Source organism: Ovis aries, chromosome 21, assembly GCF_016772045.2.
Source record: "Ovis aries strain OAR_USU_Benz2616 breed Rambouillet chromosome 21, ARS-UI_Ramb_v3.0, whole genome shotgun sequence".
Classification (NCBI taxonomy): Eukaryota; Metazoa; Chordata; class Mammalia; order Artiodactyla; family Bovidae; genus Ovis; species Ovis aries.
The window spans coordinates 25,777,379-25,798,078 of record NC_056074.1 but is presented as its reverse complement, the minus strand read 5'-3'; the positions used below and the strand labels follow the sequence as shown (position 1 = coordinate 25,798,078).

General features: G+C 56.7%; 1 protein-coding gene across 1 annotated transcript; it reads right to left on the bottom strand.

The window, feature by feature from the left end:
* Positions 1-1,638: 1,638 nt before the first annotated feature.
* Positions 1,639-20,431, bottom strand: ROBO3 (roundabout guidance receptor 3). The gene is made up of 28 exons (XM_027959794.3): positions 20,012-20,431; positions 16,741-17,067; positions 16,289-16,446; positions 15,493-15,613; positions 15,256-15,394; positions 14,822-14,949; positions 14,315-14,439; positions 12,513-12,684; positions 12,006-12,211; positions 11,358-11,439; positions 10,907-11,072; positions 10,541-10,707; positions 9,538-9,659; positions 9,132-9,357; positions 8,788-8,909; positions 8,387-8,558; positions 8,094-8,279; positions 5,930-5,953; positions 5,796-5,838; positions 5,443-5,582; positions 4,701-4,895; positions 4,398-4,536; positions 4,013-4,225; positions 3,459-3,607; positions 3,220-3,330; positions 2,872-3,039; positions 2,201-2,385; positions 1,639-1,881 (listed from the first exon to the last, which is right to left on the bottom strand). The coding sequence occupies exons 1-28, from the start codon at positions 20,169-20,171 to the stop codon at positions 1,870-1,872; spliced, it is 4,158 nt and encodes a 1,385-aa protein (XP_027815595.1). The 5' UTR covers positions 20,172-20,431; the 3' UTR covers positions 1,639-1,869.
* Between the last annotated feature and the right edge of the window lie 269 nt (positions 20,432-20,700).

Below are 20,700 nucleotides of genomic sequence, written 5' to 3'. Positions count from 1 at the left end.
CCGTATCCTGCAGAGGGCACCTGGGTTAGAAGAGCATCAGGCATTCGCTGACCCTCCGGTGTCACTCTTTTTTTCTGTTCTGTTATCAAGGGGAGAATTCCCTGCATCTTTCAGATTTTAAGCAGAATCCAGAAAAGGCAGGGATGAGGGTGTTTCCAGGTTCTGCGGGTCTTAGCAACTCATCCCATGAAGATGACTCCTGCTTTCAGCAATCCCAGCCCCCAAGACCAGTCCCAGACAGTTTCTTAAAATGTATGAAGTAGCTCCATTTCACGAAAGGTAGGAACCACCTGTAATGGTTGGCTGGTGGACACCCTTCAGAGAACAGAGCAGAGAAATGGAGGAGGAGCAGGACCTGCAGAGCCTGAGCCACAGAAAACCACTGGAGGGCAGGCAGGGCTTTACCCTCCTCTCTTGGAGGGAAAGGTCGGGGGCAGAATCCACATGCTGCGAGCATACGGCTCAGCACGACCGGGGTCCTGATCTCAGGCTGAGGACTCAGTGCCCCGCCGGATACACATCCGTTCCACTGTCTGCTTTTCCTTTTTAGGAGTTTCTTCTAGTTTCCTGGTCAAACCCCTTTTGAAAACATGCCAACTTCATATGCCAGAGCAAATGAGAAAAATAGATTTGTATACACTTTGGTCAAACTGGCAGGAGAGGTCAAAGCTTGGGGTTGGGGCTCAGCGGTCATTCCCTGAGAGCCCCAGGCAGTCACTGACCAATACCCAGGTCTATGCAGTGAACGGTGCAGGCCGTGGGATCAGGAGTGATGGCGACTATGGCAGTCGAGCCCAAAATTTTCTGTTGATTTTTTAAAAAATTTATTTGGTTGCGCCAGGTCTTAATTGTGACATGCAGGATCTACTTCCCCGAGCTGGGGTCGAACCCCGGCCCCCTGCATTGGGAAAGCGGAGTGTTGTTTTTTTTTTTTAATTTTTCTCTGCCAGCCTAACCAATTACATATGAGCCTAATCTGGCTAGTCGGGCGTCCCTGGTGGCACTAGTGGTAAAGAACTCCCCTGCCAACACAGGAGACCTAAGAGACGTGGATTTGATCGCTGGGTTGGGAAGATCCCCTAGAGGAGGGCATGGCAACCCACTCCGGTATCCTTGCCTGGAGAAGCCCACCGACAGAGGAGCCTGGTGGCCTAGAGTCCACAGGGTTGCAAAGAGTCAGACACAACTGAAGTAACTTAGCACACTAATCTGGCTAAGAGGTGGCCATCTGTACCTCTTTGTGAAAGGGTGGGGATGGGTGTCTGAAAAAGCCTGTTTTTCCTTCTTGGCCAGGACTCCCCCCTTGAACTCCTCCTTTCTTGAATTTTGAAAGATTGCTGTTGCTGTAAAGGGCGTATTTCCAGACTGTGGAGGAGAGCACCTAGGGAGGGGTTCTGGGATGGTGGGACAAGTTTCTCAAGGTTGGTTATGCGGAAAGTCCCTCTGGTGGTAACTGGGGAGACAGTGGTTCAGCTCCTTCTGGAGGTAGGACAGGTGGCATCTTAGCCCTGCCCTCACCTACTGCTTTCGGCTGAAGGACTTCAAAGGATACACACCTGCTCGCAGCCTGCTTCCTCCCTACGTCCTGCACAAAACCAGACAAACAGGGCTCAGGGCTCTGATCTGTTCTTTTTATTGTGTGTTTGTTTTTTTTTTTTTTTTTTTATGAAAGGGTCTCAGATGGCAAGGAAAGATCTGGCTCTCTGGCTTCTAAGCCAATTCCTCAGAGAGCCCCAGGCATCATCGTGAGGAGACCCCTCCTCGCTCCTCTCTGCTCAGCCCTCATTCACCAGGGGGAGGGGCTCATGTTCAGACTCCTGGCCCAGGGACAAGCCCCTCCCCATGGAACTTCTGGCTCATTGTCAAAGGTCATCTTGGTTCCTAGAGAAAGAGAGACAGGCTGGCTTGCAAGGCCCTGGCCCAGGGCCAACAGGCCCCTTTGGGGATGTGCCTCTTCGCTGGTCATCTCCTCTCCTGATCCTGCTCCCCCATGGAGCCCAGGCCCCTCTGTTAGGTCATCCGTGTCCATCCTCTGTCACCTCGCTCCAGGCTCCTCCCTTCCTCCTTACTCACAGAGTCCCTTCCTTTTCACACTCCCCTACCCCACCCCAAGCCCTTGATACCTTCCTATTTGTAATCGTTCCCTGGCCCAGCCTCCCTAGCCCTCCACTCTTATTTTTTGGCCTGCCCTGGCCCCAACCTCTCCACGCTTCTGTCCGGGCCTTTGACTCTGACTCCGGCTCCGGCTTCGGCTCCGTCCAGGACCCCGGGATCCCCGAGAGCTGCCGGAGCCTCTGGAGGAGTTGCTGCCGGCTGTGGAACAGGAGCTCGTGCCCTGGCCCCGGGACAGGAAGCTTGGTCGGCTATAGGGGAGCCAGGCTTCTTCTGCAGCAGGAGACAGAAGGGCAGCTGGACTCAGGCAGGGGGCCGAACAGGGCTGCTTCCCCCTGCCTCGTGCCGCCCTGACCACCACCTCAGCTCTGGAAGAAGAGTGGAGGGCATACCATCTTGGGGACTGAGAAGCAGCAGCAACTGGCCCAGCCCATAGCCCTGACATAACACGTGCTCAGAAGCCTGCAGGGAGCGCCCCCACTCCCGCTGCCACAAAGAGACGGCCTTGGGAAAGGAGGGACAGAGCGCCCAGCCCCCACACTGCACCTGGGCTCCAGTCCTGGGGAAGGGTATGATTTGGGAACTGGAGGAAATTCTGCCCAGAGAAAGCTAGAGAGACAAGTGTCTTTGGCGTTGATGCATGAACCCAGTTGGAGGTCAAGGGTGAGCTGGCTTGAAAATGAGCGCACCCTTGGCACCCTGCATACACTAGGCTGCCCTCCCAAAGCCCACCCTCTCTGTAGCCATGGCCCTCCTTACCATCTGGGTGGGGGCGCCGCTGGGCCCCCAGGGGCGCGGCCTGCACCAGTCTCCTCTCCCCACTGTGCTCCCGCTCCCGTTCCAAGGAGGACATGCTGCCTGCTGCTCTCAGCCCCAAGGCCCAGCTTGCCTCTTCCTCCGGTGGTGGCAGGGGTGGCGGGGGCAGGTCTGGGGAGAGACCTGCTGTCAGCCGGGTCTCCTGCTTCTCCTGACCCCAGTCTTTCTCCCACTCCCACTCCCTGGCACTGGAAGGCTGTGAAGGAACAGCCTGAGGTTTGGGTTCACTGGCTCCCTCCTCCAGCCTGTCCCCACTCCTGTCCCCACCTCCTAGGCTCACTGCCCCCTCACCTCCAGGACTGTGCTCCCGCCTGTAGGGAAAAGCCTTGGGTTTCTTCCGGATTCGGGCGCGGGGCCCGTGCAATGGAGGAGTCAGCTCTCCAGGCACCTGCCGGGCTCTCCCTGCAGCATTGGGAGACGGGATAGGTGGGTAAGAGAGGGGGTCAGGAAAGGGGCTCGAGGGTGAAGGGGAAACAAGGTTTTGGGAGGATGCGGAGGTGTGGGGCAAGTTGAGGGGCCTACAGACTCACCGGGGGCACTGCTGGCTGTAGCAGGAACGGGGCTGGGGATGTGATGGGGGCCAGAAGGGCCAGCACCCAGGCCGGCGGGCCTCCCTTCGTGGCTACTCAGGGTAGGCTGGGAGACACTAAGAGGGGAGCTTGGCCCGAGGGGCACCCTCCTGCAATGAGACGAGACTGCATTTTGTTTGCTCAGCAAACACTAAGTGCCTACTCTGTAGCAGGCACTGGCCTAATCAGTCAGCCTAATACTCAGATGAAAAAGACACAGCATGTCCCCCACAAAGCTCCCATCCTAGTGCAGTATGAGGAAAGCCATCTCTAAAATGCCCCAGGAAGCTTGCAGGGTAAGCTTGCAGGGTCTCTCTGATGGAGAAAGTCTGGAGAGAGTGAGAGACTTCGTTTGTCTCCACGTTTCTCCTCAAGTCACACTTTCACCCCGATACAGTCATGAGATCTCCAGACCCCAGATTCATCCATCCATCCATGCATTCATCCATCCATCCACACACTGAATAGAGATGTACAGAGGGCTATAACGTGCAAGGTACTATATACCTCCCTACCTGGGCATCTGGTGGAGATGGGGAATGTCAGTGGGGGGCTGGGGAGGGTCAGGAGGTGAAGGGGTGAGAGTGGCTGTGGACTGCTGCCCATAGGAAGGTGTGGGAGAGGGGGTTTGTCCTCGGGACGGAGGGACCAAGCACCCCCCACCGGAGCTGGGCTCTGCCGCATGGCTCCTCTCAGGCATCGGTGGGCACCACTCTCCTGGGTCTGAGCTGGGGGCAAAGAGGCAGGAGGGTAAGGATGACTGAATAGCTTCATACCCTCCCTTTGACCTTCCGTTGCCCCTTCCCTTCTTCTCCCAGCATGTTCTCCCTCCTTGCCCTGGCAGGAGGCCCTGGGCTGGTCCTTTGTGTACAGGCATCTGCAGGCAGTGAGCATCCTTACCTGCCCTCCAGCTCCTCCTCAGGCCCCTCTATGCAGCTCAGTTCACAGGAAGGGGGCGGGGGGGGCAGGGCTTCTGGCCAGTTGAGAGAGGGCATCTGTACAGGCTTTCCCAGAAGCTTCACTTTGCCTCCCCTGGCTCCTGAGAACAGGATGGGGGCACACAAGACTCAGGCAGGAAAGAGGCAGAGGTGAGACACATCAGAAGGAAGTGCTGCACTAGGTCCCAGAGGGGAAGCCTGGAGGATGCTCTTGGGGAGGTGCTGCTCAGGGCTCAAAGTGGGGTGTTGGAAACTGAAGTCATACCACTGTCCCCCTGACTCCATTCTGGGGGAGTGTATGGGCTCCAGGTGCCTGGATCTCCTGAGGGATGTGGGGGGAACCCCCCGTGGAAGGTCTGCAGCTCCTCTCCAGCCAGGTCAATGGTGCTGTAGACAGGACCCTCAGCAGAGGCGGCTGTGCCCCGGGCCGTCTGAGCCAGGTAGAGGGAGATCCCTGCTTCTGAGGGGGAGAGAGCGAGAGGCCCAGGGGAGCAGATGGGGCAGAAACAGGAAAACAGAGGATGACAGAAGAATGGAGGGTGAGAGGAGATCCCGCTTCTTCCCCCATGCCAAGCTGGGGTAAAGTTTGTGTGTGTATTAGTTGCTCAGTTGTGTCCAAATCTTTGGGACCCCATGGACTATAGCCCATAGGCTCCTCTGTCCACGGAATTCTCCAGGCAAGAACACTGGAGTGGGTATCTATTCCCTTCTCCAGGGGATCTTCCTGACCCAGGGATCGAACCCAGGTCTCCTGCATTGCAGGCAGATTCTTTACCATCTGAGCCACCAGGGAAGCTGGTGATCTTCTTCCCCAACCCCAAGCCGGGGTAAAGGTTAGGCACTAGAGAGTCTCCCCTAACTCCCAAGAGCCTCCCAAGGATGGAGCAGCCTCAGCAAGAAGGGATTCCCTGGCCCCCTTCAGTTTACCCCAGCAGTGGAGAGGAGAAAGGGTGTGGGGCCTCCTGCTGCTGCCCTCCCCTCCCAGGGCGGGAAGCAGACCTCCTTACCATTGTAGTATCTGTCATCCGGGTCAGGATTGCTCGGGCAGCAGCTTCCCCTGGGGTCCTGGGCTGAGGGGCTCCGAGATGAGTGAGGCCACGAGTCTGGCAGCCACGGGTAGGGAGCAGGGCCAAGGCCCATTGGTGGCCTGAGGGACAGCAGGTGAACACTGGGGACAGAGAGCCTGCAGAGGCCAGCAAAGTAAGGCAGGCAGGGGTAACGGGAGCTGAGGACTGAAATGGGGAGTATAGGGGTGGGAGGAGGGAGAAGCGCAGCACCAGGAGGCAGGCAGGTGTGGGGACAGAGGGACTGGTCTCTTGGGGGAGGGGATCATTCTTGGGAGCTGAGCTAAGAGAATTACCTGGAACTGGCCGCCGACAGGCCCTCTGAATGTGGGAACGACACTGGGGAAGGTGAGGGGGAGACTGTGAGAAGCGCCCCTACCTGGGATCTGAACCCTACTCCCCACCCCGGAGGCAGAGACAGATGTCTTACCTGCAGGCGTGTAGGCAAAGGAGGCTTCCGAAAAGGAACCCATGGGAGAAAGAAGAGGGGAAAAGGGAAGGAAAGTCAGAAATCCCATATTCCTGTCCACTCCCTGGCTCTGGTCCTAATTACGCCACTCGGGCGGTACCTTGGACCAAGTTCATAGGAATTCCTAAGGCTTCGACTCAGGCATCAGTATTTTTCTAAAGCTCCCCAAGTGATTCCTGCGTGTAGCCAAGACAGAACCTTCTATCTAAGAGACCTCAGACCTTTCCAGACAGGCACCATCCCAGGGAGGAGAACTCAAGTCTCCTCCTTTCAGCGGGCCCCCCTCCCTTCCATCCAGACCCCGCTTGATAATTTATCACCTGGGCTTGTGGCCACACTCCCTCTGCCAGCCCCCAGGCTCCAGGAAGTGAGCTTCCCTCCCTCCACCAGACTTGCCCCTTCTCTACTGAAAGTATTAGTCACTCAGTCGTGTCTGACTCTTTATGACCTCATGGACTGTAGCCTGCCAGGCTCCTCTGTCCATGGAATTCTCCAGGCAAAGATACTGGAGTGGGTGGCCATGTCCTCTTCCAAGGCATCTTGCCGACCCTGGGGTCGAACTCGGGTCTCTTACATTTCCTGTATTGGCAGGCAGGTTCTTTACCACTAGCGTCACCTGGGAAGCCCACTTCTCTACTGGGGCTGACTGCAAAGCTTGTTCCTCCCCATACACCAGGAGTCTAAAGGACAAAATCTCACCCCTCTCTGCAGACTCCATCCCCTCTGGAATTTGCCCTCCCCCCCAACCCCCCCTCAACCCCCCAACCCCCGTCCTCCTGCTTCCAACAGCTGGGGATTCCACCATGGGCACCCTGCCTCTGTCCAAGGGGCTGAGCTCCAGTGCAACTCTTCCCGTGACCTCCACCCCCCACCCCGCCCCCGCCAGCAGCTGAGTCCTTCCTGAAGCACAAGCTGGAATCAAGATTGCTGGGAGAAAAATCTATAACCTGAGATATGCAGGTGACACCACCGTTATGGTAGAAAGTGAAGAGGAGCTAAAGAGCCTCTTGATGAAAGTGAAAGAGGAGAGTGGAAAAAGTTGGCTTAAAGCTCAACATTCAGAAAACTAAGATCATGGCATCCGGTCCCATCACTTCATGGCAAATAGATGGGGAAACAGTGGAAACAGTGAGAGACCTTATTTTCTTGGGCTCCAAAATCACTGCAGATGGTGACTGTAGCCATGAAATAAAAAGACGCTTGCTCCTTGGAAGAAAAGCTATTATCAACCTGCTGCCACTGCTAAGTCGCTTCAGTCAGACGACTCTGTGCGACCCCATAGACGGCAGCCCACCAGGCTCCTCCATCCCTGGGATTCTCCAGGCAAGAACACTGGAGTGGGTTGCCATTTCCTTCTCCAATGCATGAAAGTGAAAAGTGAAAGTGAAGCCGCTCAGTCGTGTCCGACTCTTCGCGACCTCATGGACGGCAGCCCACCAGGCTCCTCCGTCCATGGGATTTGCCAGGCAAGGGTACTGGAGTGGGGTGCCATTGCCTTCTCCGATTACCAACCCAGACAGCATATTAAAAAGCAGAGACTTGACTTTACCAACAAAGGTCCATCTAGTCAAAACTATGGTTTTTCGGTAGTCGCGTATGGATGTGAGAGTTGGACTACAAAGAAAGCTGAGCACTGAAGAATTGATGCTTTTGAACTGTGGTGTTGGAGAAGACTCTTGAGAGCCTCTTGAAATGCAAGGAGATCAAACCAGTCAATCTTAAAGGAAATCAGTCCTGAATGTTCATTGGAAGGACTGATGCTGAAGCTGAAACTCCAATACATTGGCCACCTGATGGGGAGAACTGACTCATTAGAAAAGACCCTGATGCGGGGAAAGATTGAAGGCAGGAAGAGAAGGGGAGGTTAGAGGACGAGATGGTTGGATGGCATCACCGACTCGATGGACGTGAGCTTGAGCAAGCTCAGCGGAGTTGGTGATGGCCAGGGAAGCCTGGCGTGCTGCAGTCCATCGGGTCGCAAAAAGTCGGACACAACTGAGCGGCTGAACTCTCTCTCGATTCTCCGCGCCTCCCTTCCTGGGGGAGCGAGATCTCAAGGCTCCGCCCACCCCACCCCACCCCCGTCGAGTCTCCCAGCCGCCGGCCCCCGGGGCTGGGCTCTCACCGGTGTAGTGACTGAGCTCCTTGCGCTGCCTCCGGCGCCGGTAGAGGGCGCCGCAGAGCCCGAGGAGCAGCGCCCCGCAGGCGGCGCCGCTGCCCGCGAGGAAGGCAGGCTCCCGCAGCACCCTCGCCAGCCGCTCTGCCAGCCCCGGGCTCGCCTCGAGCCCAGGCTCCAGCTCCGGCGGGGACGCTGCGGGGGTCAGAGAGGTGAGGGGAGTAGAGGCAACTCTACCCCAGGACACCCCCCGCCCCACTCCCGAAACCCCAGCTCCTCCCCCGCACCCGCTCCGGACTCACGCAGCTGCACAGACACCGGGGCGCTGGCCACGCCCACGCCCGCGCTGGTGGCCGCCGCGACCTGGGTCCGGTAGAGGAGACCGGGCAGCAGGCCCCGCAGCACCGCCGAGCGCGCCCAGCCCGCCGCGGACCGGTTGAGATGAAAGCGGCTCTCGTTGCCCAGGCACCAGATCTGGGGAGGCCGAGACCCGGGCTTAGAGGGTCAGAAGTGGATCTCTGAATGGTGGGAATGACGCCTCGGCCAGGCGTAATTCGCTCGGAGAGAGCACTCTGAAACCTCTCTCCTCTACCCGGACCTCGTCTCTAGTCCCAAAGCCAGTCCTAGGTTCCCTCCTCCCTGATCCTAACCTTCTCCCTCCACTGCCCAGCCTGCCCACCCAGGCCCTTCTCAACCCCTGCACCTGGTATTCCTCGATGACCCCATTTTGCTGCGAGGGGAGCGGAGGTTCCCAGGACACAGTGATACTGCTGTTGCCTTCACCCCCCAAGGCCACGGCCACTCCCTGGGGGGGACCACTGGGGGCTGGGCCAGGGTGGAGCATGGTGAGAAGGACACAGACAGTCATTGCAAGCTGCCCCTCCAGCCCCAACCTTGCTCATCCTCCCAGTGCTAACCTCTTAGGGAACTGAGAGGCGTGTCTCCTCCCCCCACCCCCCGCCCTTTGCCCTCCCCAGGCAAACCTTCCTCCTCCCCTCTCTCTTTTCCCTCCTGTCCACCCATCAGCGCTGTGCCCCACTCCCTTACCCTCCTCAGGAATGTTCCTGGTCACCAAGGGGCTTTCAGCCCCCAGCTCCTCCTGGCCTTGAGCTTGCACCTTGACCTGGACTTGGGTCCCTGGGGGGAGTCCTCTTAGCACTGTGCTTTGCTGGCTTGGGTACGGTAGGTCCAGCACCGACCAGCTTCCCCCATCAGGTCCTGCAACCCTCCAAGACACCCGGAAACCTTGCACCAGCTGGACTGGGCCATCTACCTGTGGGAGGCAGGACAGAGGATGCCAGAGGAGGGGCTGGAGCCAACAAGTCCTCCTGTCGCAGCCCCTTCTTCACCCAGCAGTCTTCCCCAGCCACGCACCTTGCACACTCCCGTACGCATTCCCCTGTGTCCCCCATCATCATGCCTGCCCTTACGCTCATCCCTGGGCCACACTCACGGTCCAGGACACCTGCAGAGTCCGAGGCCCAAGGACTACAGGCTCCTCCAGACGCACAGCCACTTCGGCCAGTCCCTGCTGGCCTCTCCATGGGTCCTCCACTGGCCTGGATGGGCTGCTGTCTGCTGGCCAAACAGTCCACTCAGCAAGGGCCTCTGGGACGGGGAGCCAGGACTGAGGGCATGTGTATGTCCCCTGCCCTGCCCCGCAGACCACTACTTAGTACTTTGGAGCCCATCCCAGAGTCAGGAGATGGCTGGTCAAGGGAAGAGCTTCCAGAGGTGGGCCAGGGTAGCCTGCTTTCTGCATATATTTGTTGTTGTTCAGTTGCTAACTTGTGTCCAACTCTGTGACCCCACGGACTGCAGCAGGCCAGGCTTCCTTGTCCTTCTCTATCTCCCAGAGTTAGTGCTCAGATTCGTGTCCATTGTGTTGGTGATGCTATCTAACCATCTTATCCTCTGCCACCCTCTTCTTCTTTTGCCTTCAATTTTTCCCAGCATCAGGGTCTTTTCTAATGAGTTGGCTCTTTGCAGATTTATATATATATATATATATTTTTTTTTTTTTTCTTTGCCTGAATGCATAGCATGCAGAATCCTGGTCCACTGAACAGGGGTTGAACCTGTGCCCCGTGCAGTGGAAGGAAGCACGAAGTCCTAACCACTGGACTGCCTGGGGATTCCCTTGCACCTTTCAAGGCCTTGTTCCTCATCTCTCACATGAAGACGTCCCTCCAAGTTTCCTTCTAGTCTTGTTATCTATAAGTAAAGGCTCGGAAGGGAGGAGCTACCAAGATGACTGAATCAGTCTCTCTCTCTCTCTCTGTTTCTCTCTTGCCTCTTCTCTTGTTCCCTCAGTGAAAGGGAAGCATGACTCCCTCTTCCAGGCCCGGCCACCAGTACAGAAACTGGAAGCAGATAGGTGCCATAACTTGCAGGCAGGGGGTGCTCTGCGGGGTTGCATGCCATACCTGTGATCCAGAGATCCAGGCCTTACTCACCCTGGGTGCGAACGGGCTCAGAGACAGGGCTGGGCTCACTGAGGCCCCAGGCTCCCACGGCTCGCACCAGGAACAGGTAGATCGTACTGGGCTGCAGACCGCTGACTGTGTGTGTCTCCAGCTGCACGCCATCCGCCACTGTCCGCCACGTGTTACCAGCAGCTTGGCTACAAGAATGAGGTCACAGGGCTGTGCCAGCCCAAGCTGTCTGTTCCCTCTCATCCATTCTCTGTCACCCCCCCTCTAACTGCTCCTCAGCTGGGGAGACAGAACTGGTAAACCTCTTCCCGCCACAGCCAAGACTTTGCAGACACAGGGGTGCCTCCCGGTAGCTTTCCAGGTTTGCATTGGAAACTTCCTCTGTACCTGAAGGCCTCTATCACATATGAGGTGACTGTGGCCCCAGCTTGTGGGTTGGGCTTCCAGGTCAGAGTAATGCTGTTCTTGGTGATCTCAGTGACCACAGGCTGCGAGGGAGGTCCCGGAGGGGTAACGGGTTCTGCAGGGGGGTCTGGTGTTGCTCCCTGGTCTTCTGCAGTGAGGAGATAATCTTTGAGTAGAACGATGGGCCCGGTGTAATCTCCTCTTTCCCAGAGGAGCCGTGAGAATGGTGATCCTGGAGCCGGGGACAGAGTGAACTGACCCTGCTCACATCTGTTCCCACAGGTACCACTTCTGTCCTCCGCCCAACAGCCACAACTATGGCCTTTGGAAGATAAAACCAGTTCTGGGGTTTGAGGGGGAGGTATTGACCACCTTTGAGGCCAATTTGGAGAAGAGTGCTGGCAAAAAATGAGAGAACAAAGGAAAAACTCACCCCGCCTCCTAAGCCAGCCACTCCAGGCGGCCTCCCCTGTGGAGCTCTTGGCCACACAGCTGTAGAATCCCATGTGTCCCTCCTGCAGGAGAGGGTGGAGAAACTGGCACACTGGGAGTGAGCAAGGTGAAGGGTGGAGGTGGGCATATAGGAGGATGGAGAGGATGCTGTCCACTCTGCAGCAGCGGTCCCCAGCCCTTTTGGCACCAGGGACCAGTGCCAAAATGGAAGACAATTTTTCCATGAATAGGGAGGTAGTTTGGGGATGAGTCTCATAAGGAGCACGCCACCTAGATCCCTCCCATGTGCAGGTCACAGTAGGGCTCACCCTCCTGTGAGAATCTAATGCCAGCCACCGCTGATCTGATAGGAGGCAGAGCGCAGGCGGTTATGTGAGCAATAAGGATTGGCTGTAAATACAGGTGAAGCTTTGCTCGCTCACCTGCTGCTCACCTCCTGCTGTGGGGCCCGGTTCCTAAGAGGCCCGGACCAGTACTGGTCCATGGCCTGGGGATCGGGGACTCCCTGCTCTAGGTGGTCTGACAGCAGAGGGACAGAGATGGAGTTCAAGTCGCAGCAGGCACTAGAGCGGGGCACACGGACCACGCAGCCGTTCTCAGTTACTTGGGGTCCAGGAGTGAGCCTAACCTGCACGCTGGCGATGTACAGGGTACCGTTGGCCATTACACTGAGTTGGACGTCATCCCCTTGCAGCCACTGCCCATCCTTCTTCCACTGGACACTAGGCTGGGGATTCCCGCTCACTCTGCATGGCAGCCACACGGAGGAGCCCAGTGCCAGCGTCTGGTTGGCTGGTCCCTGGAGGATGATGGGAGGCAGTCCTTCCAGGGAAGCTAAGAGAGGAAGAACTTGGGCATCTCAGGCGAGGGTCCTGGGTTCAGGCAACCAGCTCCTTGTCCTCGTCTCTACCCCTTCACTTCCCCTCCCCTGGATATCGGCGGGGCTTCTGTAGCCGTGTGTTCTCTCTGCCTGGGATCAGCCATCCATTAGCGGCTTCTGTACCTGGTTCCCAAACCTCACGGACATGTGCCAGGAACATGCCTCTCCCCATGCAGACATATTACATAGAATCCAAGAAAAACAGACCTTTTTCAGCTATTACCTCCTTCCAGCCCTATCTCCATAGGCACGTACCTCCTTTTACCTCCAGCAGAGCCTTGGCCAGGACGCTGCCGGCCACACTGACTGCCTGGCACACGTAGTATCCTGCATCCCTGCTCTGCACTTCAGTGATGTTGAGCTGGCCTCTGGGAGAGACTGAGAAGCGCCCTGTGGGCTGAAGCGACTGACTGGGGAATAGCAGAGCCTGGGGACAGAGCAAGCAACAGAGCCCGGTGGCAGCTGCCAGGGAGAACTCTGCATTCTCAGCAACCCCAGGATCCAGAGAATTCCTAAGGTGCTAGTTCATGACGCTGTCCCTAGCCAGTTTTGTGACCTGAGGCAAACTAGTTAAGCCTATTCACAACAGTAACAGAGTTTTATTAGATGATTTGGGGGTACACATCTCAGCATTACTAGTTGGGGAAATCTGAGCAAGCTAGTTGGGGAAATCTGAGCAACCTTCCTGAGACCCACTTTCCCCAAATTTGACTCTTAAAGGGTAGTTATAAGGATTAAACCAAGAAATTGCGTGAAACGCTTTCAGTAGATTGAGTGAGAAATATTAAGTATGTTCTGCTTCTTTCTGGTTCTAACATTTTACATTAGATACACAGAAGGTAGGGAAGCAGGTTTGGGTTTCAGGGAAAATGACACCATGCTGAACCCCTCTCTGATATCTATTCCCACCCTCTACTACCATCAGCATTTAAAAAATATTTATGTATCTGGCTGCACCGGGTCTTAGTTGCACTGGGTATTTGTTGTGGCATGTGGGATCTTTACTTGGGGCACGCGAACCCAGTGGAGGCATATGAGATCTAGTTACTTGACCAGACATCAAACCCAGACCCCTGGCATGAGGAGTGCGGAGTCTTAGCCACTGGACCACCAAGGAAGTCCCTATTATCAGCATTTTTATTCATTTAAGAAAATAATTAAAATGTAGCAGTTCACAGTGCTAGAAAAGATGTTGAAAAATCGGGGCTGTGGATATGCAGTGAGGTGGTGGTGGCCTGGTTTCCTAGTGGGGTGGGTTTAATCAGACTGAAATTTTGTTTTATGGGCTTCCCTGGTAGCTCCGCCGGTAAAGAATCAGCCTGAAATGTGGGAGACCCCGTTCTATTTTGTTTTATGCTGAGTTCCATACCAAAGCTGCTCAGAACTCTGAATTGCCTGTGAAGGTTAAAGAGGGGTGACCGTGAGCTCCCCCTGGTGGAAGTCTTTTGTAAGTAGATGAGCCCGTCACTTTCTACCCTGAGCAGCTTTGGTCTGGAACTCCCTTTCCAGAGCAGGATGCTAAAGTCCAGGCCGAGGCGTGGGGAGGAGGAAGGATCAGCTACATCCCCAGCACGTGCGTGTGTGCTAAGTCACTCAGTCGTGTCCGACTCTGCGACCCCATGGACTGTGGCCTGCCAGGCTCCTCTGTTCATGGGGATTCTCCAGGCAAGAGTACTGGAGTAGGTAGCTACTCCCTTCTCCAGGGGAATCTTCCCAACCCAGGTATCAAACCCTAGTCTCTTATATCTCCTGCATTGGCTGGCGGGTTCTTTACCACAAGTGCCACCTAGAAAGCCCACATCCTCTGGATAGCCTTGTCCAAAACAGAAAGATTCTCCAAGGAATTCCCATATAGGAATCCCTGCCACCTAACTATATTCTCCTTTTTCCAGGCCTTTTATATTCATTACCTTATTTAATCCTCCCAAATAACCTGCATGGGTTTCTGGGAGGAAGGGTAAGACTGAAGCCCAGAGAGAAGTTTGCAGAATGTGAGAGGAGGGAGGCCAAGACCCAGAGGAGGAGCTGTGGACAGGCCCTGGGAGCTGGCCACCTACTTGACTTCCCTCCTTCTGCCAGAAGATGGCAGGCGGGGGGTTGCCTTTGGTCTCGCACTGGAAAGCCACGCTGTCTCCAGGAGCCGCCATCTGGTCCTGGGGTTGGGTCACCAGCTGGGGTGGGACTGGGAAGGGGAGGGAGATAAAGGAGCAGGGAGTCAGGGGCACTAAGGGAGGAACAGGAGAGAGAAGCCTGAGCTTGGCTTAGGGAGAAGCAGATATCTGTCTCCTGCTCAAGCCTGTTTAGCTTTCTCTTCCTTCCTCTCCTCCTAGAAGCCTCAGGGTGTGTGTGCTTAGTCCCTCAGTCATGCCCAAATCTTTGTGACCCTATGGACTGTAGCCCACCAGGCTCTTCAGTCCATGGGGATTCTTCAGGCAAGAATACTGAAGTCTCAGGGGACCCACTCATATCTCCTGCTCTGTCCTTTCTCCGCCTTCTCCACCTCCACCCATCCTCCACCTGCCCTCGTCCCATGCCCACCAAGGCCGGCCCAGGGGCACCCTCACCATGAACAATGAGGGAGCCGGATGCTTCGGCGCGGCCCACGCTGTTCTCCGCCACACAGGTGTACGTCCCCTCATCTTCAGCACTCACACGCCTGATCTGAAGTCTGTGGTCGCTCTGGATCTCGTACCTGCTCCCCTCCCCACCCCCAGGCTGGGTTGGCCACAACTACAGACCCCTTCTCGCATCCCCCAGGACGGACACCAGAATTAGGGTACGTAAGGACAACGTAGACCTCTGCAGGGACAGAAGCTGGTACTCATGGACCCATGAATGGAGGTGGGGACTGGTTGGGGCAGGGCCACAGGCTCTGGGAACAGACTGCGTGGTCCAATGAGAAGCATCTACCTTCTTTTTCTTTTTCCAGTTTTCTAGGGCTGGGTATGTTCTTGAGCTGATTGGGTCTCCTTACAGGCAGTAGGAGGGGCCTTCTCACCTGCCTGTGGGCAGTTCCCCATCCTCCTTGCGCCAGCGTAGACGAGGAGGGGGATCCCCCTGCACCTCACACGGAAAGTCAACGGGGGCACCAGCGAGGACCACCTGATTGACAGGTCTACGCAGGAAGGAGGGACGCTCTGTGGAGGGGTGGGGGGAGTGAAGAGTCAGTGGGTCTGCACAGCTACCCACTCCCTGGGCTGCCCATTCCCGTAACTCCCAAACTGCACAAGCCTACCCAGGACCACAAGTTTGGCTGCCCCACTCTCCCGTTCTCCAGCCATGTTGGAGGCCACGCACACATACATCCCTGCGTCGCTCTTGAAAGTATGTGACATCATCAGCTTCCCTCCACGGATCTGCAGAGTAATCATGGAGACTTGGGTCCTTTATAGCCACGACTGCACACTTGTTTATTTGATCCTCACAGCAAGCCAATGTAGACGACCAGTGGAGTTGGCCCCTTATAGCAGTAGTAGTCGCTCAGTCGTGTCCAACTCTTTGCAACCCCATGGAGCCCGCCAGGCTCCTCTGTCCATAGGATTCTCCAGGCAAGAATACTGGAGGATCTCCACGGGATCCTCCTGACTTAGGGATTGAACCCAGGTCTCTTGCACTGCAGGCAGATTCTTTACCATCTGAGCCACCAGGGAAGCCCTCTAAGGAATCCTTAAGTGATTTGCCCAAGATAGGGCTCAGGTGTAATCTTTGCTCCTGTAGCCCAGACCACCTCCCACCAGTCCATGGGGCATCATCATACCCCCACCTTCTTACACCAATTCCATCTTACCCATGCTGATTTATCCCCCATTCAGTAGCTGACTCTCAGCCTCTGGTCAGCTAATGCCCCAATTTAAAATCTCTTATTGCTTCCAGGACATCCCCCCCACCCCCACCCTTCCAAGACCTTTAGATTCAGACCTTCCTCCTTTGACGCTTGTCCCAGATCTCTAGCCTAAGGGCCTGACCTTCAGGATGTTCCTGGTCAGGACCTGGCTCCTAGTGAGATCCTCAGCCCTGGTCTCACCCCTCACCGTGATCCTCCCCTCCTCCTCCTTGAGTCTAACACCATCCTTCTTCCAGGACACCGAAGGCTCTGGGTGGCCGCGGGGGGGCACGCATTCCATTACGGCAGGCTCCCCCACTGCCACCACCGCGTTCCCAGGAGACTGCCGGAAATCATCGCGGAGGACTGGAGCGAGGGAGAAAGAGAGAAAGCCAGAATGAATGACCAGAGGAATAAACAGGGTGTGGGGTGACATAACTGGGTGAGGACCCAGGAAAGGGTTTGGGGGAAGAGCTGGATCACCACCGCAGGCCAGAGCTCTTCTCCGGCTGCGATAAGACCAGGCCCGCTTCCTCCTCTGGCCAAGGAGAAGGTTTAAGGGAGGCTGCTGATGGGGTGAGATTGGGACTGGCTTCGGATGGGATTACCCGCTGCCCTTCCACCTCCCCGAGGCTCTGGCAGCGACCAGCAGACTCCTACCTGCCACTTCTAAAGAGGCGTTTCTACTAGCCGCTGCCCCCAGGTAGTTGCGCGCCACGCAAGTGTAGACACCCTCGTCTGGCCGCGAGCGGCGCCCGTGCACGATGCGCGGGAAGAAGAGGGCGCCGCTGGGCAGCAGCAGGCGGTGGGCGCGCGGGTCCTCGCGCGCCGTGGCCACGCGCGCCCCATTCTTGTACCACTCGATGTTGGGCCGGGGCCGGCCCTCCGCGCGGCAGGGCAGCGTAGCCGGCTCGCCTCGGGAGACCAGCAGGTCTGGCGGCTGCTCCACGATGCGCGGCATCGCGTCCTCCGGCCCGATCCTTGACCCTGAGGTGGGGTGGATGGCGCAGAGCATTCAGACCCGGAGATCAGAGGAGAGCGCGAGGCTCCAGAGAGAAAAAGAAGCCGACCCGCCCATCCTCTCTCTGGGTAAGGTCGAGTTTCTCCTAGGCATCTGCCCCGCATATTCTTAGGCTGGAAAGGAGGTGCCTGAGAACAGACGATCAGCAGAGACGCAAGCGCCTAGGGAGCCTGAAGACTCCTGCCTCCTCTCCTGCCAAGTTCAAGTGCAAAGCGACTGGACCACGGCTTGGCAAGTAGACCGCGAGTCTAGCCGACTGGTTTCCAGTCCCCAAGCCGCGCTGGTTCGCGGCTCATCCCTGATCTGTGAAAAGCTGACACTTGATTTTCCACTGAAATGGAGAGACCGTGGCCCAGCCTGGGGAGACCATAGGAAAGGGAAGAAGCAATGATGGGCTGTGGCCTGGGACTGGAAGCGGCCCTTCACCTGGATTCTGTAACTGGGCAGAGTACCCTTCTCATTGACACCCCTGATAACCAGGTTTCCTGGTCTTTTTAAATCACAAGAATTGAACACAACTGATGATGGAAGAGTGAGTAACGCTTCTTTTCTAAGAAGGCATAGTTTTCAACAGATTATTCTACAGGTTGATGTAGCCAAGAGAGGCTAAGAATCATTGAGAGAGGAATTCGTCTAACTTTTCTTGGTCACTCAAGATCCGTTCACCCGCATGTCTGCTCCTGCCCCTCACTTGGTCTACAGACCAAGCTCACTTTTCATCTTCAGTTTGGGACCCAGGATCCAGGAGCCGATTGAGCTCAGACACCCAACCCCCAGCTTCGTCAAAAATGGATTTGTACCCCGTAGTGGCCAGTAGGCGTCGCTGCCGCCTTGTCTAACCTGATGTCCTTAAATAACCAAGGACCACTTAACACTTCGGTTCTCTGCCTTCCTGCCCATCCCCACCCTGGCCCTGTTCCAACACCCACGGGGACCTCAGTGGCTTCCAGCCACTGAGTCGTACTGAGTTTCATTTTCAGACCCGGCTCTCAGAAGTTCTTGAGACAAAGCTGCACGGTTTGCCCCAGCCTGGTGCTATCCTGGGGAGAGTGTATAACCAGTTTGGGACAAGATCAGTTTCCCTCCCACTTAGGGAAGGAAGAAATTTTTCTCGATTTCCTCCATCCTAGATGGAAATCTCTGTTTCTCGTCTCTTCTCCTCTGTCCCATTCCAGTCCCCATTCAGGCAGACCAGACGGGCAACCCTTTAGTGAGCGGTTAACGCTCAAGAAATGTTATGGAACTGACCAGGGTTGGAATCTCAGACGCCAACACTTCCTAGCTGTAAGAACTAGGGCAAATTATGGCCTTCTCTGGGTCGAAGTTTCTTTACCTGTATGTGGGAGTTGTGATGCATTGTCGTAAGACCATGGTGTATGTAAAGAACTTGGGAGAAGGCACCATGAATATGGCTAATCTACCTTTAGTTAAGGGCTCTTTCTCCTGGGCCACCTTACCTTATCTTGATCTCTACAGTCTCCACCTGAATCAGACTTTTCCAGGCTCCAATATTCCCTTTCTGCCCTTCACATAACCTCAGGTGTAATGGGAACTGGTTATTGTCAAACTTTACACTGCTTTTGTTACCACTGGGATATTATTCATCCTGAGTTTGTTTCTTCAGTTGCAAAATGTGGCCATCAACGCACCTCCTTACATTTTCGAGTTTAAAGGAGGCAATGTGTTGGCGACAACACTCTGTAAGAGCCCTGGGGGAGCAGAGAGGTTTCCAAAGTGTCTGTGGGGAGGATTCTGTGCTTAATCCCCCTAGGAACCTAGGAGGGTCAAGAGACTGGGGAATCCCAGATCATTCCCCAATTTCTTCCTCCCTGCTCCCTCCACACCTACCATGCCCTTCTCATCAGCTCTTTCCCCTTAATTCCTGTAGACACAGCTGTGGGCGCCCTTTCCCTGGAATTTCTTCCCTGCCATTCCCGGTCTCAGGAGATGCTTCGCAGCAGCTAATGAATAGCTAATGGCCATGCTAATGGGGCTCTGGGGCTCCTCCCCCAGCACCTGGAGCACCCCGCTCACAAACACACTCCTTGGCCGGGTCTTCTGGCCACCTTGCAGTCCCCAGCACGGTGCTGATAGATTCGGATGGGTAGAGGCAGAGGGATGGAGGCTGTGACCTCCAAAGAGGGATCAACCGCAAAGGTGTTCAGGGAAGCGCGAGTTTCCGATGTGGCCGGCAGGGGCGCCATCGGGCTCTCCCCAAGCCTCCGGCGGTCCCTTCTCGCCGCCGCCCCGCCGCGCTCCGGGATAGCGCGCTGTCTCAGTCATTTATTAATCACCGTAATTAGAGGTAATGACCTCCCCGCCGGCGCTGGCCGCCTGCCGCAGCTCTGCCGGGGTGGGGCTGCGGTGAGTTCTACCTCTGAGGGGCAAACTTGTAAGTTTCCCTGAAACGGTCGCTGTCGCGGTCGTCTTCTGTAGCAAACACATTAAACATTTTGGCGTCATCACCTTCGTCCTAAGTGAGTTCTTGGAAAACTTAGATTCCCGAAGGGAAACCTGCGCCCTGGGTGGGTCACCGAGTGGCCCGGCTTGGCCCAGGCCCTCGGGTGACTGAGCCCCCTCCTCTACCCTCGGCGCAGTGGGTCCGGGCCTCTCATACTCCGGTTCTTCTCACCTGGGGTGGCCGTGGGCGTCGGTTGGGGAGGTGAGAAGTGGTGGACTCAGTAGCCATCTCCTCCCAAACCCTCGACCTCCCGATGATGTCCTCACTAAGATGCGTTAAGTCCCAAACTACCCATCGGTTCCCACCACCCGGGAGGCGCTGGGAAGCGCTGGAGGGCGCCGCTTGATCCCGGACCTCAAGGCAGGAGCGCTTTGGACCTCCCCGTCCGCGCCTCCCTCCCACCTTACCCCCATCCCTGGATCTGAAGTCCCCGCGGGGCAGGGTCTTACCGTTGAGAGAAGGATCTCCGGGGGGCAGCAGGCTTTGGTTGAGCGCCGCCACCGAGGAGTTGAAGCCAAAGAGTAGGTCGCTGGAGTTGGAGATGTCCCCACCCAAGGAGTCCGCGAACAAGTTCATCTGTAGCAGTGTTTTGAGCAGGTAGCGCAGCATGGCGCGCCCAGATGGGGCCCGGGGCTGGGGGCTCGGGGCCCAGCCCCTGGGTCTAAGACCCGCGGGCCGGGAGCCGTAAGCCCCTCCACAGCCTCTACGCGCTGCCCCAGCCACGGTGCCGCTCTCCTGCCGGCGCGCCTGGGTACCGTGCGTGCCTCCGCGCGCCCTTCCTCCTTCCTTCTCTCTCCACCCCCCAGAGCCGGGGTCCCCTGGGAGCCGAGCGGGAGAAAGCAGGTGCCACGCCGATCACCGCGTAATTAAGGGATTAATCCGCCTCTCTCCGCCCTCCCACCCCCACCCCGACGGCCACTAGCAGGGCCAGAGACTAGAGTCGCCTAGCGCGCGAGTTGGAGTCCCCGCCCCGCGGCCTGCGCCCGGCTCCAGGCGTCCCGCGTCGGTTCTGGGCACCGCAGGAGAGTTTCTCTCCTTTCTCAAAGCACCCGATATGAGGGATGAGACTCTGTCGGAGCCTGCCCCTGTGCCTGACTTCAAAGGAGGAGACCCTTCTCTCTGTTCCCAGCCCTTAGGA

Coding starts and splice junctions, on each gene's coding strand:
- ROBO3 (XM_027959794.3), bottom strand. CDS start 20,171: ATGCTGCGCTACCTGCTCAAAACACTGCTACAGATGAACTTGTTCGCG. Junction 14,440..14,821: donor CGGCTCCCTCATTGTTCATG/GTGAGGGTGCCC, acceptor TCCCCTTCCCAG/TCCCACCCCAGCTGGTGACC. Junction 4,537..4,700: donor ATGGAGTCAGGGGGACAGTG/GTATGACTTCAG, acceptor TCCTGTTCTCAG/GAGCCAGGGGAGGCAAAGTG.